The sequence below is a fragment of the Ahaetulla prasina genome, chromosome 1, assembly GCF_028640845.1.
Source record: "Ahaetulla prasina isolate Xishuangbanna chromosome 1, ASM2864084v1, whole genome shotgun sequence".
Lineage (NCBI taxonomy): Eukaryota > Metazoa > Chordata > Lepidosauria > Squamata > Colubridae > Ahaetulla > Ahaetulla prasina.
Genome location: NC_080539.1, coordinates 100431103 through 100450477, shown reverse-complemented (window position 1 = coordinate 100450477; position 19375 = coordinate 100431103). Strand labels below are relative to the sequence as shown.

Genomic DNA, 19375 nt, shown 5'->3' with positions numbered 1-19375 from the left:
CATGTGCTTGTTTCTTTCAATTTATATTGTTTTTTACTTGTTTCCTAATATGATTTAATAGCTTATTAGTAACCTTGACTATCACTAAGTGTTGTATCTTTTTATTCTTGAAGAATGTATTTTATTCTCCTTATGTACATTGAGAGCATATGCACCAAAGACAAACTGGTGATTGTGTGTCCAATCACACTTAGCCAATAAATAATTCTATTCTATTCTAGTCTGTTACACTAATTGTAAAAACATTCAGGTTGCCTTTATTCTGTCTTTCTAGGCTAATGAACTGACAGAAAAAGATGTCGCTACCATTAAGTTACTTAATGAAACAAGAGACATGTTAGAAAGGTAAGTAGCCCAAGTTTGAGGACTTGAACCTGAGTTAATGCTAAATATCTTACGACAAACAAAAATAAATGGAAATGTTAATGAATTGAAATTTTGATATTTTCAACATTTAAGATGTTATTAGTTTGACTGGTATTTTCTATAAATCTTTACAAATGAGAGATCCATTTATACAAATTACAGACAATAATTATAAGACTTCAAGAGAGAAATTCAGTAGCCTTTGTGCCTTACGTCCCCTTCATGCCCTCAGATATTTTAACTTCCACTTCTGTGTTGAGCAAATCAGTATCATCATGGACAAGGGGTATGGATGGAGATCAGATTTACATCAGCAGCATTGCAGACCCTTTTCTAAATTCATTGGAAATTGCACACATGCAAATGCAAATGCAGGTTCCTGTGGATGTTGCTGGACCAAACCATAATTATTATTGTAACCAAATAGCCTGCAATTTGGGTACCGAAACAACTTATATTGTCTGAGTGACAAGCAAACAGATTCATACAGTAAAACTGAGGAGAAATGTGTATAGTTGTTGGAAGCTTTGACATGAAAAGTTAAACAATTGCCTTAATTGGCATTTTGTGCTGATAAATGAAGTGGATGTTTCTTACGAGTTTACTGGCAAGTATCATTTTGAACTATGCTGTTGAGTTTATTTCCTTGTGCGGTAGGAGGGTGGAATGGAACTTCTGCCCTCCAATATGTAACATCTATAATTCCCTAGATCATGTACAGCCTATGTTGTACAGCCTATGACCCATCAGGTTTTGGGAACTGCAACTGAAAAGTTAAGTTTGTACATAAAAAGGCAGTATGTTACAACTTTAGTTTTTTTTCCAAGAATTGTGAATAATACCAGGGAATATTTTCTTCATTCCAGCCCAGATTTTAATAGAGTTTTGAGCACTTGCTTAAACAGAGGGTTTAGTCGATTACTGGATAACATGGCAGAATTCTTCAGACCTACTGAACTGGACATATGCCATACTGGCTCTGTGAACAGGTAAAACTGATTTTAATATTACAAATGGTCCCAGGTGTTATTAGAGAATAGTGTTCCTTTCTAGCCACTAAAAGTGGAATGGCAATTTCACAGTGCTATTTCGAGAAAAACACCCTGTAAATCATCTCAAAGAATCAGAAAAAGTTATTTAAAGTAGATGCATGGAAAATGTCCATCATGACAGTTTCCACTATAGTTCTAATGAAAGTGTTTTCATTGTGTGCAGAACAGGGAAGAGGCATAGAGTGGCTGAACAACATGACTACTTCGAACTGAATTATCCCATTATATATTTTACAACCCTTCTAAACTAGAGTATTTTCTAGTTACTAGCTAGGTAATTTAGATAAAATGTAAAAAAGCAACTTTTTCTGTTTTAGTCTAGGAAGAGCCACACATAAATTTTTCCATTGCCAAAAATCTTTTGAGCAGGGTTCTATTACTGTGGAATGTGTCTTTTCTTGTTTGAACACTTTAGCAAAATCTGCTTCTGATAATTCTTGGATTGGGATACTGCAGTCAGCTAATATGCTTAGCAGCCAACAAAAAACTGTGATGCATATACTCAGCTCACACAGAGATTGAGAAATGCTGAGCGTGTAAATGGAAGAGTTGGGATCGATCTATTTGAATTGCCACCTGCTTATCACTGTTGCATTGTATAGGGATAGTTTGTATTGCATATGTTCTTGATACGATATTCAATATTTGCAGTCTTACGGTGACTGTGGTATCAGTATATTGCAAAAGTAATTAAGCAGACAAACGTCTTCTGTATTTTTCCCCCTATCCTAGTTTTTCCAGTGCCAGTCTTCCTCTAGCCAAAATAATCCCAATAATAAATGGACAGATCCATTCGGTCTGCAGTGAAACACCTAGCCATTTTGTTCAGGTAAGAAAGCCTCTACTTTATTTCTTTTAAAGTGAAATTCTACTCAAACCTGTTTGAAAATAAGTCTGACTTAGTTTGGTAGGATTTATTCTTAGGTATGTGTGTTTAGCACTGAAGCCTTAGTCTATTTTAAAATTATATACGATCCTTGCTAAATCTAAATTCCAAGGAGTTTTAAAACAAAATTAAAATAACAGGAAGAGGGGATATTACCTCAAATCATGAGCAGATTAAGATATTCATAATTAAAGTGAAACATTTTATCAGCCTATTCTTTATTCTAATGATTAGACAGCAACAAAGGAGGAAAGCCTAATCTTTTTGACACAGAAAAAAGTCTTTAGGTTTCCTTTATATTCCCACCCCTTCCTAAATGTTTTATCTCCTCTATTCATTATATTTTAATTTTGATTTTAAGCACTTGCACTGCTTTAGTATAAATATGCTAATACTGGAAAGTCAGTATTCCATTCTTAATATAATGGTAAAAATGGTACACCATAGTAAAACAGAGCAAAAACTGATCTGAGTATTCTTTTTAGGACTTATTAATGATGGAACAAGTGAAAAACTTTGCTGCTAATGTATATGAAGCCTTCAGTACTCCACAACAACTAGAGAAGTAAACTGCTGCTCAATATGTACAGAATACTATTTAGTATCCAGTTATTGTGACTATTCATTTTGATAATGAAACTCGTTAACAAAGTGCAGTAGAATGACTATCCTTGTAAAACAAACACATTTTAAAAAGTTCATTTCCAAAATTTTTATACTGGAATTCCTACAGCTGACTAAAGTAATTATTAATATTTAAAAAAAATCTTTGTGCTGTAAGCCTTTGCCTTGAGGCAGTCAATTTTGAATAACTTGTTTACAAAAAAAAAACACAAAAACCAGTGCAATAAGCACTGTGTCAGCAGATGGTTTCTGAAGATTAATGGCAGTTTTTACAATTGCGCAAACTACCACAAAAATAGTATGATGGGAAAACTAAGTCCAGTCGATTTTTCAGGCTGGAGTAATAAAATCTTTCTGCAGTCCCTCTCCAATTCAACAATTTATCAGTTGTATCAGAAACACAACATGACAGCGGGCAAATGGAACAAAAATAACCAAGGCCAGCTCTGGTATACATGTCACCATTTTTCCCGATCGGTAAATGAGAATGGCTTTTAGTTAAAGTTTCTCTTGCCACAAAACCACCATACAATTCTCACTCTACAACTGAGTAAAAGGGACTTTGATCAAAAGATCATCATATACTTCTATTATATTTCTGGTGGTGGATGAGTAATTATGCTTTTCTCTTTTTTAACCACCGAAATGTTTTTCTTAAACTAAGAAGAATGGGTTGCTTATCTGCTACTTGGGGGAGCAGATAAGCAACCCAGCAGTGGGCTAGATGGCTTTTGAAGTTTTAGGTTCTTCAAACTGGGACTACTGACTATGCTAAAGATCTGCTGGTATCTGAAAAGTGCAATGTTGAGCTTGCTGTATAAGTTTGGAGTTGAAATGTATTGTTTCTAGCAAAAATTATGTTTACACTGTTTATAAATGGCTATTGCTGTATACATTCATTTTGTAAATATTTTTAATTTGTATTTACTTGGAGCCCTACAAAATATCTGAATCACAATAAACTATTTTGACAGATTACATGCTGTCCTGACCAGTATTGTTTATAGAATTAGAAATTTATTATTTAGAACTTATCCCCAGTTCTTTGAATGTAGAGTGAAACATCAGATAGTTGCAAAGCTGCAGTGTAATCAGTTAATACAAATAATAAAAGATTTAATGTAACAATAGGAGGTAACAGTAGCTAAATCTCAAAGTGAATTTATTCCTTTTGAAGCTGTTTTAGACAATTTCACTAATGATGCTCTGCATAGACATATATTATAAACATTTAAATTAAAAACTTATTTTTCCTGGTAATAACCTCTGTATTTTAAAGTATGAACTAGATCAATTAGAAAGTCTATACAGCGCTATTAAAATGCCAGGTTTTTGAAAAAAAAATCAGACCAAGATAAATTACTTCAGAATTTTTTCCAACTTTTATCCAAAATACAAGCTGTACAATTCAATTGAAAAACTGAAATCTTTCAGGGAGAATTTTTTTTTAAAAATACAATAATGTGGTTTATGTGGTAATGTGTACACCTTTAAACTAATAATTGTTGAAGCACCATGGCTTTTGCTATAAGAGGCAACTAAGTAAATGTCAAAAAATCCTACTAGAACAGTTCAAAATGGGCTTGATCAGTCACTTTAATCACTATTGTGTACTACTATTTAACCACAATTTGAATGTGATCAGTTAATTCTGAACATAGCCATATCCCTACTTATAGGAGGGTGTGTACCTTTATACAACCACGTTATTGTAAGCTATTTATTCCCCGCCTTCACCCGGAAATATTTCAGTTTGCTTTTCAATTGAATTGTAAAGCTTGTATGTTATATTAAAGGTAGAAAAAATTCTGATGTAATTTATCTTGGTCTGATTTTTTTACATCTTAAAAATTGGCATTTTAACAGGGCTGTGTTTAATAGGACTTTCTATAACCAGTGTATTTATTTATTTATTATGAAATTTATTTGCTGCTCATTTCATATCTGACAACTCTGGGTAGCTTGTAGCATAAAAACTGTTTAAAAAACATTAAAATCATCATTTATAAAATAGCATAATAGGTAGAATCATTAACACAAGAGGCAAAGGAGGGGGCTGGATGCATGTGGAGAGGTGGGATTAGGTTTTAGTTAAACACATCTAGTGTGAAGTTTCCTCTTTAGATCCCCAAGCATCTGGCAGAGCCAGGTCTTAAGGCTCTAAGTCAGGAGGTTGGGAGCCAATCTCACCTCAGGGAGTAAGATGTTCAGAGGGCAGGAACCATAGCATAAAAGGCTCTTCTCCTGGATCCCACCAGCCAGAATTCCTTAGCTGACAGAGTCTGTAGCATAAGCCCTCCACTGGCGCATGTGAGGCAGGCCAGTCCCATCAGGACGGTCCAAGTAGCCTGCATCCATTCCATGCGGGGCTTTAAACATGTATACAGAATACTAGATCACTTCTATCTTCTCAAAACTAAGATCTAAGTGCCACTATACAAGTTTCTAACCACGTTGGAATCCTCTGAGGTAGTCGAAATAATTACGATAAAAGCTTATTGTTGGGGGAAAAGATTAAAGCCCCAATTTTAAAATGATTCTGAAACTCCCTTCCGTGGTAACACCTTTCACTGAATTCGGTATTCAGTTTCACAAAAGCAAGATTGTATTAAGAACTATATTTAACATCATAAACTTCAATACTTCTGTTATGTCTATCAAAAGCCATGGTGGCGCAATGGTTAGAAGACAGTACTGCAGGCTACTTCTGCTAACTGCTGGCTACCAGCAGTTCAAATCTCTCACTGGTTCAAGATTGCCTCAGCCTTCCAATCTTCCGAGGTCGGTAAAATGAGGATCCAGATTGTTGGGGGCAATATGCTGACAAACTGCTTAGAGAGGGCTGTAAAGCACTGTGAAGTGGTATATAAAGTGCTATTGCAATTACTATTTCAATACCTCAGCATTCACTGGACAATATCAATTTACTTAACCTTTCCTATTCAGCTTTTGTGATTGCTATATGCATTCTTCCATCAACTTTGCTTTAAAAGTATTAAGAGTAGAAAAAAAAAAGATTGGTGCCTGAATTATTTTCTATTTCAAATCTATCCTCATTTCTCCAGTTACAAAACTTCAGCAGAGCACGATCCTGTCACTATTGTACATTAGTAAGCTGTAGAGTCCAGGCCCACTGATAGGGATACTTATTGAATGGTAACAGAGGTGCAGCCATCATCATTCCTTTTTCTCCCGTAGAAATCCAGGGCAATGATTCTTCATATCCTATTAGTTTCACCTGGAATTTTAAAAAGCTGTTATAAGTGGGAGGAAAGTAGGAAGAAAGCTTTTCAAATGATAAATGGATTCATGTGTAATAATAAGAAATAATTAGCTGCTTTCATGGATTATACAAAATCATGGCTTGTCTGAAGTATAATTTAAATTAGAAATACGTTAATTGGTGTTTCAATCCTGTAGTCTGCAATTTTTTCCCCCTGGAAATCTGTTGAAATTCCCACACCATTCGAAGGGAGTTCATCACAAAACAGATAGCTAAGTGTCTCTAGATTCTCAGTCATCCAGGTCAGGGGTCTCCAACCTTGGTCCCTTTAAGACTTGTGGACTTCAACTCCCAGAGTTCCTCAGCCAGCTTTGCTGGCTGAGGGACTCTGGGAGTTGAAGTCCACAAGTCTTAAAGGGACCAAGGTTGAAGACCCCTGATCCAGGTGATGGTTATCCCAAAAGTACTTTCCTTCAAAAGGCAACTGGTCTTTCTTGCTTTGCTTGAAGACATTTCACTTCTCATCCAAGAAGCTTCTTCAGTTCTGACTGAACGGTGGAGAATTGCAGACTACAGGATTTAGGTGACCCTGAGGTCACAGATAAACTTCCAAGTGCCTTCAACAAGTTCCAGAAAGAACTAACGACCACATGACTGCAAGGAATATAAATCCTTCCATTCTCCACCATTCAGTCAGAACGGAAGAAGCTTCTTGGATGAGAAGCAAAATGTCATCAAGCAAAACAAGAAAGTCCACTTGCCTTTTGAAAGAAAGCAACTTTGGGGCAACTATGATCAGGATGACTGAGAATCTCTAGACACTGAGCCACAAAAACAAACCAGGAACTAAAACTATGGATCTCTGTCCATATACCATGCTCAGCCACAGTGGTAGCAGTGGTGGGTTTCAAATTTTTTTAGTACTGGTTCCGTGGGTGTGGCTTTGTGGGCATGGCAGGGGAAGGATATTGTAAAATATCCATTCCCACCCCACTCCGGGGGAAGGATACTGCAAAATCCCCATTTTCTCCTGATCAGCTGGGACTTGGGAGGCAGAGAATAGATGGGGGTGGGGCCAGTCAGAATTTTTACTACCGGTTCTCCGAACGCAAAATTTCCGCTACTGGTTCTCCAGAACTGGTCAGAACCTGCTGAAAACCACCTCTGAGTGGTAGTGGTAGGTTAATGACTATCTTGATTTGACAGTCTAAAACTCTGTTTTTTTCATCCATCTTCCACATAGGTTTTAAGTAAAAACCAAACCCCATTATGTAAATTTAGCAATGTTCTGCACATTTGCTTGGTGGTGACTTAAGTTTCATGCAGAGAGATTGCTAAATTACACACCCAAATAATGTTCTAGGATGCTCCAGTCCTTCAAACTTCTTCCACTGAAATAAAATTTGTTTTGGCTACAAGAGTTATCATGCATCTTTGGTTTAAACGCACTTGAAAGAAGTCATTCTATCATGTGAAGTTGTTATTGCTACCCTGTGCTATTATGGTTTTTGTCTCAGCGCTGTGAAACCACTCATGGCTAGGCTATTTGGTTCCTGAAACATATTACACATTCTAGTTTCCCATTTAGATTCCTGAAAGGAAATTTGAGAGTGGAGTAGGACATGGTGATAGAGATGAGCAGTTGCATCAATTATCAGATGTTTCTGATTTACTGAAAGATCAGAGTTAGTGGTGGTACTTACATAGTCCAGTCTGACACACCATGTTCTGTATGCTAGTGCTAACTATTTTTCCAAAGTTCCACCTAAGCAGCAGTAAAAATAATCTTAATCCATCCTCACAAAACCCCAAAAAGATAGACATAGCAACCCCTATTCACTGGAAGAGTAAGTGGATCAATATGAAGGATCTATAGTTTGCAAATGCCTATTGGCATTTTCTGATGTCTTCAGCTATAATCAGAATTGCTTACCTTTGTTTTCCCAAGAATAGCTTTTGGTTCACCCAACGTCAGAGTTCCAGAAGTTGGCCACTTAAGGAAAATGGCATACAGAATGTTTTCTTTTGGTTTGAATGTGTACCTGATAGAGATATTTTATTTTATTATGTATCTTCAGTCTTTCAGAATAAACATCTTTCCAAGACCTCTGAGAAGTAACAGTAATAAAACTATAACAGATATTTTAAACATTAAGTCGCTTGCCAGGAACTAAGTATGATACTTAAATTTTGGGGGGGAAAGGAAAATCTAGGGGCAAAAAACCACCCTCTGCTTGTTATCCCAAATGGGGACACCTGATATGTGAAGAGAGAATAAAATGAGGATTGAGTTTTGTGATGATTATTTCCACCAACAAATAATCTAATAGTCTACCAATACTTGGTCATTAAATGTTCTAAAATTGCATTTTTGTGAAGAAAGAAGAAAAAAAATGTTCATTAATAGCTTGCAGTTTTTAGAAATGCTAATAACACTGAGATTGAAATATATGTACCAAAGTCCTAATAAGTAACAGATTGGAGGTGATGGGAGCAAGTCATATTCTGGGCCATATTATAGCAATCTAGGGTTGTTATCTAACATCAGGAAGGAAGCACATCTTGAAATCGTATCTTGGAGCAAACAGCAGTCTCGGGAAGTGATTAATTTGGAACAGAATAAATAGCGTCCCTCCCACATATATTTAGCCCTTATATCTACTTCTTTCAAATCTTGTATCTACTTCTTTCAAAACATATTAGAGATCAAACAATGTACAAGTATGCATTAGCAATTGATGTCTGTAGCCAATAATCTACCAATCCATGTATAACCAATCCTACTGGAAACATCTAAATGTGTAAATCTCTCACTTCTACCATTATTTCTAACACGGAAATGAATAAGTAATGCATGTTTTCTTTTAATTCAGTTAATTTTAAATGTAACTTTTTATCTAATCATTACTGCCCTGCACATTTTTATCTCTGACAGAATTTTTAAAAACTATGTTATCTGCAAGTTAATGTTTTCAGAGCACTTTCAACTGATGAAATGTTGAGCGGCAAGTTTTATGTATGTTCAAAGACAAACCAAACGTGAATAATTAGGAAATTGTAACAGTTCATCTTTAGCTGAGCATCTATTTTGGTTTCCTCCCACTTTTGCAGCCATCTAAATATAAAAATTCAGGTGCAATCTTGCACAATTTTAACAATATAACTCTACCTGCATGATTGCAATATAAGACCCAAGTTACTCACAAGTAAATCTTGTTCAGTTTAAACATGTTTAAGGCTACTTAGTTACTTTAATATTGTTAACATCACTGATCTCATGAACTCACCAGACTCCTGGTGTTATACTATCATTTTGGGCTCTCCAAGGTTTAGTGCTGAAAATAGCTTCACCGTTCAATGCCAACCAAGTCCCCATTTGCTTCAGACGCTCTTCAAATACAATAGGAATGCGACCGTCATGGGTGGGCCCAATATTCACCAAAAGATTTCCTCCACAAGCTACTGTCTCTACAAGTTGCTGAAACAATTTAGGAAAATTATCAACACAAGAGTCTAAAATTCAAAGCATGTGTTTGAGTTTTTCCAATCTAAATCAGTATTTCTGTTATAATGCTGCCAGTGCACTGCTGTAGGTTGAAGCAAAGTACAACTATTCAAGTGGAATTGCCAATTCTATGAATCACTACAAACTTATTCATGAGCTCATCAACATCCTGCTCTGTACTTTACATTGTCCTTTTGCCCTATGTGCGGCATTGGCCAGCTCTGTTCATCTCCCTAGTAGGTCAAGTTTCTCTTACTTCCTGTCATTTTCTTTTGCTCATTTGACTGAAGAACAGGTCTGAAGAGCAGGGGGTGTGAAACTCGATTTCACTGAGGGCCACATCAGGGTTGTGTTCGACCTGCAGGGCTGGGGTGTGTGTGTGCCGGGGGGGGGGCATGCCCAGCTCAATGTCGTGTGCGGCCTCCCTGGGCTCCGTTTTCACTGACAGAGAGCTGCAGGAGACCGTTGTGGCCGAAAACAGAGCCTAGGTAGCCTGACCACGGCCCTCCCAAGCTCCATTTCCACTGGCAGAGGCACTGTGGGCCAGTCCTTTGCTGTTTCCAGGGTAGCCCCGCGGATCCAGCCTCTGGGCCTTGAGTTTGACACCCATTCTAAAGCAGAGGTCTCCAACCTTGGCAACTCTAAGCCTGGAGACTTCAACTCCCAGAATTCCCCAGCCAGCAAAGCTGACTGGGGAATTCTGGGAGTTGAAGTCCTCTAGGCTTAAAGTTGCTAAGGTTGGAGACCCCTGTTCTAGAGGGATACACATTTAGCAGATTACTTACAGATTACAACTGCAAAGTTCCCATCCCTATATCTGTTTAAAATCCACTGAATTCATAAAAAAGTAAACTGGTTAAAACTTATTATTTTAATATTAATTATAATATATAACATATATTATAATATTAATATATATTAACTTATATTAATATTATTAATAATGCAATATCAGGGGTTTTCAATTCAAGTGTATAGAATGTGAAGGATGTGTGTTTTATTTTGTTTTATGTATAATGTACACTGAAGGTGCCATTTAATTTCGTTGTACAAGGTACATTGACAATAATGTAAACTTAAACTTAAGCATTTGTACAGCTTTTTGCAAGGCCGAAATTATGAAGTTACAGGAAAACATATTCAGGATTATGAAGAGCTTCTTCTAGCGTTGCCAAATTGCTCAAAGAAATAACCTCAAGGTTTCTGCTGAGAGAACTTTGTTTCTTATTGGAATTGATCTGACAAGTGAACATAAAATAAATTTCTAGTACAGTATCTTAAACCATAGAACTTTATACAAACAGAGGTGATACAGCTGGATCATACATTGAGCTAAGCCCACTTATGCTTATTTGGTTTGATTTTATGAACCAAGGGAGTGTCATTTTTGTACCATGATTTATGGTTCAGTGCAATGTTTGAATATATAAATCTAAGACATGATAGATTTAAAAGATCAAGGTTTTGAATGGATTTGGATCCTCTTTGGGAATTGGCTAGCAAAAACTGTCTGAATATATTCTCGCTTTTCTTTGTATTCGAGAAAACAGATCACATAATACTCTGACTTACATTTTGTAACATGATATCAATAAGAGAATGGTTCAAATTGTATAGTACCTACATCCTGTATTTGCAAAGTTTCTCATACAAATCAAAGAAACAAACCAAAATAGAAAGAGTAAAATCTGGAGTGAAATTGGGGAGAAAAGATGAGAAGGGAGTGAAAAGATGGGAAATATTCCCATTTAAGGACTTTTTGCACCCTCTAGGATAACAAACTGTAGGGTTTAATTAGTTTATAAATTAGTTTATAATCTGTGTTGATTCTTATTGACCACATAAATAGATTTTATCCAGGATAATCTGTCCTCAGCCTATTCCTTCAGGTCTTCCAATGGTGAAGCCATTGCTGTAAATGAATTCATCCACTTTACTGCTAGTCATCCTGCTGTCCCAACATTATAGATTTCTCCAAAGGGTTAGATCTTGGATTACTCTTATCAATCTGAGGCTAGTGATCTGTGCCTCAAGCGGGAATCTGGGGCTCATTTTTTTGATGATCCATCTATTTGTTCTCTTCACTAACCACATAATTTTTAAGTCTTTTACAACACCAAAATTCGAAAATATCAATACTCCTTCTAGCCAACTTCTTTAAATTACAATTTTCACTTCCATTAGAAACCTTCATTTCTTACAGAGAAAAACACTGCCTACACAAGTCTGATAACTGTAGATATAAACACATTCTAGTTTATGCATATATTTTCCAAGGTCTTTATTGCTACTCTACCAAATGCAAATATGTGACTTATTTCTGCTGGTTCTGGAACAGTTGCAAATTGATCCTAAAAGGCAGAAGCCATCCATTGTCTTCATTGTCCATTCTGAGGCTACCTGTCGTCTTTTAATTTTAGTTCCATTTTTTCACTCTGCTCTTGATTTTTATTACAAGAGGTTGCAGGTCCTTTGTGTTTTCAACTATCAGAATAGTATCAGCTTGGGGCAGATTAGTGATACGTCTTCCACCAATTGTAAAATCACATTCATTTTCTTCCAATCCATCTATCCTTAATTCAGCATATAGGTATGATAAATAAGGGGAGACGATACAGTCTCACTCCTTTGCCAACCTAGAGCCAATCTACTTCACTGTATTCTGTCCTTACTATTGCTTCCTGATCTATGTATAGGATATGCATGAGGATAGTAAGGTGTTCTATTAATTAGTTATTCTAACTAAATTTGTTACATTTTTGAAATAAGCTATTAATGTTTTCGGGGAAAAATAAGAACTAGTAGTCCCCATACAACTACAGGTAGCATTTTGACTTGCCTTACCTGTATGAGATCTTCAATAGTCAGATAATCACTTAATTGTGCATCCCTTCGGTATCCCCAAGACTTTTTGTCAATTGTCATACAGTCCTCCCACTTATGGGACAAGAGATGTTTAGGGCTGTACCGATCTGCACAAGTGAAAAAACCTCCGTGTTTGCATATTGTGCCAGCTCCCCAGCGATCATTTGTTACAACTGTTTTCTGAACAGGGCTGAAAAATTAAAACACATTGTTGGTATGTGGTGCCAACTCAAACCTGCAGGCACATTTCTTCACTTATATTCTTCACTGAATATAAGAGATAAACTTGAGCGGAAAAGCAGGATATAGGGAAACTTACTTCAACTGGACTAAAAGAATTATTCCCAAATGTCAGATCAGTTTCTGTCAAGTAATCTTCATGTTACAAAGATGATCAGGGGCAGAATTTCCATTGCTAAGGAATGCAGTTGTAAAGCACAACATCATGCAACTGTGTCGCTTAGTAATGGGAATTCTGGCATTCCTGGTTGCCATCATAACCTGAGGACCACACAGGTCATTAAGCTGGGACTACCTGTGATTTTGATTCCCTACCGCCTCCCCCACTGACTCTGTGGGAAGTAGGCAGGAATATAAGAAACTGCAATCATGTATCCACTGGGATGTTATGATGGCCAGAATTCCAAGTACCAGTTATAAGCACTATTCATTCAGCGCCACTGTAATATTGAATAGTCAAACAATTGCAACCCAGGGACTACCTGAATTTATAAGCTGCCCATCTTGTCAAGATAACTCTATTATGCTGCCAATGATACAAATTACCTATGTCATTTCTCTGATACAAACTAATACAAATGACATAATCAGCATTATTTAGATGATATTATTACACAAATGACTCAAACTGGTATTTGTATAATCTCATTTGCGTGCAAAGTCTGTTGTACTGAGGTCTGGAAAATCAAGGTTTCACTGTAATCATATCTTTAACTATTAGGTAAAACCTTAAAATGGTCCCTAGTCAAATTTAATGTTATTTGTTTCCTAAATATGCACATGTCAAATTAATTTTTCTGTCCATTCTGATTTTCAGAATTTTAAAACAATAAATGCCTGACATTATTGCTATGGTCTAATTCCTTCCTCCTTGCTATATAGTGGTCCAGCAGAGCAGAGCAGTGATGTCTGTAGGGAAAGGGAGAGAGGGATCAAAACGACACAAGCAGCATCAGATGGTGATTCCAGCCATGCTCCTTTTGTACATGGGTTGTGCTGTTGCACAATTTCCCTAAGAGGTGGAACTTGCAAAATGACAGTACAACACTGTGGTATGAGCCTTTGGCACCAATTCAGAATAGAAATCCGTGACCTGCCAGATGGCATTAATTTTACTGCACCTCAGCTCCTGTGGCAATGTGAGAGATGCTGAGCAGTGTGGTTATACCACTAGTCTTGGCCCTTCTCTTTCTTCAAGCAAAATGTTCAAAGGGACATAATAATGAAGGCAAACTTATCACATACATGCAGTTTTCAGACTGAAAAATACTCAAACTACATTTATCCATAATCATGTACATGGCTCACTTTAATAAAGGGCACAGAAGAAATTAACACACGCAATTTGCTATTCTGAAATTCTCTGCCAAGTAATATTACTCCCCTTCTGACACATTTCCAGAAAACGTAGGTTTCTCAAAACGATTATGAATTCTTGGGTTAGAATTTTTAGAAATGCCAGTTTTAAATCCATTGTGTCGCCATCAGTTTTGAAGAAGGGCCAGTTCTCTTGATTGTCTGATACTTGGTTTTTTGGGAGGCCGACTTGTAAGCATATTGCAAATGTTTTAAACACAAGGTAATTAAATATAAATTCAGAGATAAAACAGTAAATATAAACATAACACAGTGGGATTGCAAATCTTTGCAAATAGAAAGAACAATGTTTATGGAAGGCAGAAAACTGAAATGCAGGCATTGCAACCTTATGATGTATTTAGGCAATAGTTCCCATCAGGCTCTGGATTAGAATAGAATAGAATTTTTTATTGGCCAAGTGTGATTGGACACACAAGGAAATTGTCTTGGTGCATATATTCCCAGTGTACATAAAAGAAAAGATACATTCATCAAGAATTCTAAGAATTCTAAATTAAATCTCTGACTTTAAGCAGGGTGAAGGAAAGGAGGGAGTTATGCATTAAACTGTTAAATCACCCTATACCTGAATTCATCCTTGTAGCCACTACAAATTGAGAACATAAAATGCCAAATAAAGAAATAATGAAAAAAGCATCATACGAAGCTGCAAAAACAGTAATAAAAATGCAGTAGTAATAAAATGCAACACATAAAACTAGAGTAAAACCATCTACAAAATAAACAGTAGGACATTCTGAAAGAAATTTTAGCTGGGAAGATAAGGCTTCAACAGATGCCAAAAAGTAATGTTAAACACCAGGGAAGCTGCTCTAACCCATTACCAATAGTATAAAGTATGCAAGTAACTCAGAGATTAAATTATGTGGCAGCTCTGTGAAGAGAGGGCCATACATTTTCCAAAGCTGGCTGTGATTGGATAGTCACAAGAAATATTCCTAAGTGACATGTGAAATGTTTAATTTATTTTCTCTCCATCAAGATTCTGTTTTAGATCATAGAATCCAATTAAATTATTTTCGAAGCAATACTCTAATCCTAGTCCTATTTAAAAATAAGGGAGCAATGTGAACCAGGCCTGCATCTTAAAGCAATAAATAATACAACATTATAATTTGGGCACAATTTCCTTCTAAATATTTAGGTGAAATGCACTATTTCAATATGAAAATAACACATACCTCTCATTATAAAGCCATGCTAGGAAGGCAGTGCTGTTCCAGTAAGTATCTGGAGCATTCCCATCGCCATCTGACCACAGAATCTCTGGCTGATATCGCGTCACAATCTCATAAAGCTCTGGGAGACTTTTGACATTTGGAAACTGTTGTTTCTTGAATTTGCTAGCAGCATCATCACAGAAGAGAGGGTTGAACCATTCAAACAATGAGTGATATAGCCCGAAACGTAAGCTTGTCCGGTTTCTAATAGATGTAGCTAACTCTTCCACAAGGTCCCGTTTTGGTCCCACATCCACACTGTTCCAAGCCCAGGAATATTTCGACCCCCACAGAGTAAAACCTGGTCAAAGAAAGAAAATGGTTAGGAATGAACTATTTTGGATGTGTACAGTATATGTTCTGTAAACCTTTCTTTCACGCTTTTTTTGGCCATTGTTATCTCCTGATATGAGACTAATGAGATTGCATTATCTTCATTTTTACATCTGGATACTGATACAAGTTATCACTAGATGATACGGGATCGCTTATTATTTTCGACCCTCTCTGCAGTATCGTACGGGAAAGTGTAAGATGTTATTTATTATTAACACATCATACTAAACACACAATATGCTTACTGTGGGCCCAGCATGACATATAACTTCATCCTTTACAGATTATCACACACACCAAACCATTTTGGCTTTTTCTGCAGAAGGATGTAAAGATATTGAACTGGAATCCTTTTTGGCTGGGTTACAGAAATGGCTTGCCATTGCTTTCTTCCATGAATTTTTTTGACTTTTGAGATTTTCCAGTAATTCTGTATCCAAATGTCAACCAGAGCCAATTCAATTTAGCTTCTAAGATAGGGCTATCTACTTCTGCTAACTGCTGCCTGATTTCTTCCATTGTATCCTCTTCATCTTCATCATCCTAGCTTAGCATTATAACATTACTTTCAGTCATCTTTTTCTTTAGAATATAATGAGGATATCTTACCCAAGTCTTTCATCTGGTAAAATCACTAAATCGAGCCAAAACAACTATGTCACTTTACCTTCATGATGTTTTGAAGTCAAGACAACGTATTTGGCACCTGAAGCACTCAGAATATCTGCCCACTGGTTGGCATCATACAACTCAGCTGTAAACATAGGGCCAAAATCTTCATAAGTGAATCCAGGATGATAGTTTTTCTTCATAAAAGTTACATAAGGTTCCTTCTTTTCTGCTTGCCAATACCACCTGCCAAGGAAACAACATCCCATGTATCTGCATACAATGACAGAAGGACTAACAAAGATAGACAGAAGCAAATTCTTATACATATCTTGAACGTTTTGTGCAAGTGCAGGATCAGTATTTTAAAATATTTTTTCTGGTAATCTCAAGATGCATTCTCTAAATGAATCAAATTCAAAGCCAGATAGTCCACAGAATTCTGGAAACATAGCCTTAGATAATAAATATAAAAATCTAAAGTTTGAGGTAAGCAGAGTATAATTTGGTTCAATTTCCTAACTTTCCCAAGAACACTGGGAAAAGATGCTAGGAAACATGGAAAGAAATTAGATGACCAGTAGTAAACTGGATGGACTCAAGTTATAGTGGTGATAAGTATAACTTTGGAAGACGTAAAACACCATATTAATGATAGATTACGATGGGAAAAAATACTGAGAAAATACTGAGTTGACGACATATAATCAATCTATCAATGCCTGAGGGAAAAACCAGGTCTTTGCAACCTTCCAGAAGGTCAGTAGGATCAGGCTATCCACTCTCGGGGGAAGCTGTTTCATAGGATAGGTATTGCAACAAAGGCCTATCTCCTGGGTCCTATAGTTGAAAACATTGGAGATGGATGGTCCTATGCCACGTAGGATTTTAAAGGTAGTAACCAGCATCTTCAATTGCATTTGGAAGTTTACAGGGAGCCAGTGCATCTTGTACAAAAATGGTGTCATATGGATAAATATTGATGCATTGCAAATTGTGTGCCATTGCATTCTGGATCAAAATATTCATATCATTAGAGGCATGGCAGAAACTTTGGATGTACAATTATAAAATGACAATGTCTACAGCATATAAAGAGAATTTGTATAAGATGTTTTACATGTGGCATCTACCCCCAACAAGAATTGCTAGAATGTCTAAGGACAAATCCGAAAAATGTTGGAAGTGTCATCAGATACCTGGATCATATTACCACATGTGGTGGACATGTGTTGAAGCGAAAAGATATTGGACTAAAATACACACGTGGTTGGAGAAAATGATCAAAAAACATATATACCAGAGATGTTAAAAATTTGATTGTGAATATTATTAAGGCAGCCAGGATTGTGTTTGCTAAAAATTGGGAAAATGAGAAATTACCCTTGCAATTTATTATTAGGAAGATGATGGAATGTGCAGAGATGAATAAATTGACATTTGAAATTAGAGATCAAGAAGATAAGCAATATTAAAAAATATGAGTTATTTTATTATTGGCTAGAAGGAAAGATATGTTAAAGACCCAGATTGAACAAGAGATCTAGATGATATAAGATAGATGTATGAAAGAGAAGTTTATCTTGAGATTGCACAAGAAGATATGTAAACACCCCATCAACACATTGTACTTGATTTGATGAGATTTTTATGTTTATTTTTTGTTAAAAAATAAAAAAATCTTTTTTAAAAAAAATAACATTCATATCAGAATATGTTCATACCCCATGTAGAGCCAATGTGCTATGACAGTAATTCCTCTAGGAAATAAAGAAAGAAATGGACAGGACTGCCGATTTACGTATTTGAGAGCAAAGTGACAAGGCAGGGTTTATTATATTATTATAAAATGTTCCGTTTGGACAGGAAAATCTTTCCAGGCAAGGAGAGCCTGGTTTGATAATGGTTTCAACTTCCTGGCTTAACGACCTCCAGTTCTGTCTTTGACCCACTTCCAGGGTTCACACTGAGTTAGTCACATCTTAACATTAATCCATAAACGACACTTCCAAATCAATTTTGTTGTTTATCCTTGTGAGTACAAGCAGCAAAATTATGTCAAAAAAGACAAGCATTTCCCTGTCATGCACGCAGACGCAAGCCTTTAAATTAAACATAGAAACAAAAACAGAAGTTGCATAAGAGAACTAAGAATGACAAAGAGTTTTCCAAAGCTCATGAATAATGAAATCAACTGAGAATATTAGCTGGGGGAAAAAGTAAAGGATAAAGGGAAAATCCTGCTATTCAAGGTTTTCATTTTCAAACGGGGATAGGCAATACCACTGTGGGTGTCTCTCCCTGAATCTTCAAAATGTTCTGCAAACACCCCTTGCTGCAAACACCCCTGATTTCCAAACCTCCAGACAAGACAGGCTGGTAGAGCAGGGGTCTCCAACCTTGGTGTCTTTAAGACTTGTGGACTTCAACTCCCAGAGTCCCTCAGCCAGCTTTGCTGGCTGAGGGACTCTGGGAGTTGAAGTCCACAAGTCTTAAAGGGACCAAGGTTGGAGACCCCTGCTGTAGAGTGCTTCGGGTCAGGATTAGAAGGGGAGTCGGATTTTCACATTACTCCCGGGGTGGGGTGGGGTGGGGATTGCAATGAGATTCAGAGCAACTCATGCCCGTTTCGTTTTATGCCCGTCTTCACAGCAGAGAAGACTCCTAAAGCACCCACTGCTATTTGCAAGTAATCCAGGCGGGTAATAAAACAGGGAGGAGAGATCAGAGAAAACGCATGGCACAGCTGGCAGAGGGGGAACCTCACCAAAACCACTCGCTGCCGAAACTGGGCACGGAAAAAACACCCCAGTGGACGAAAATCCCAAACTTGGCTTCATCGAACCAGGGAGGAAGCGGCCGGGAGTCCAGAGACTCCCAGGTGGGATCGTAGCGACCGCCCCGGCCCCTTGAAGGTAGCAGGAGGAAGATGAGCAGCGGGGGTAACAGCAGTAAGAAGCGAGGAAACTCCCGCCGGAGAAAGGATGAACCGCCCGGCTCAGCCATGGGAACCCGGACTGAACTCCCACCGTTTCCCGTTTCGCTTCTCTGCCTCCCGCGAATCACATG

At 37.0% G+C, this 19375-nt stretch overlaps 2 protein-coding genes across 5 annotated transcripts in view; one reads left to right on the top strand and one right to left on the bottom strand.

The window, feature by feature from the left end:
• Positions 1–3906, top strand: part of PEX3 (peroxisomal biogenesis factor 3) — a 12794-nt gene extending 8888 nt beyond the window's left edge. For all 4 annotated transcript variants that reach the window (XM_058170453.1, XM_058170471.1, XM_058170481.1 and 1 more), the window contains exons 9-12: positions 275–345; positions 1233–1355; positions 2151–2247; positions 2790–3906. In XM_058170453.1, coding sequence (XP_058026436.1) covers positions 275–345; positions 1233–1355; positions 2151–2247; positions 2790–2873 — 375 coding nt within the window. In that variant the 3' untranslated portion in view covers positions 2874–3906. The remainder of the gene's footprint in view (positions 1–274; positions 346–1232; positions 1356–2150; positions 2248–2789) is intronic.
• Positions 3824–19375, bottom strand: FUCA2 (alpha-L-fucosidase 2). The gene is made up of 7 exons (XM_058170407.1): positions 19074–19375; positions 16365–16552; positions 15323–15662; positions 12501–12711; positions 9439–9629; positions 8085–8193; positions 3824–6166 (listed from the first exon to the last, which is right to left on the bottom strand). The coding sequence occupies exons 1-7, from the start codon at positions 19310–19312 to the stop codon at positions 6026–6028; spliced, it is 1419 nt and encodes a 472-aa protein (XP_058026390.1). The 5' UTR covers positions 19313–19375; the 3' UTR covers positions 3824–6025.

Excerpts from the sequence above, each read along its gene's own strand:
- FUCA2 (XM_058170407.1), bottom strand. The coding sequence starts at position 19,312 with ATGGCTGAGCCGGGCGGTTCATCCTTTCTCCGGCGGGAGTTTCCTCGC. Across the intron at positions 15,663-16,364 it reads GACTTCAAAACATCATGAAG|GTTTTACTCTGTGGGGGTCG; the intron begins GTAAAGTGACAT and ends TTCTTTGACCAG. Across the intron at positions 6,167-8,084 it reads CTATTCTTGGGAAAACAAAG|GTGAAACTAATAGGATATGA; the intron begins GTAAGCAATTCT and ends TTAAAATTCCAG.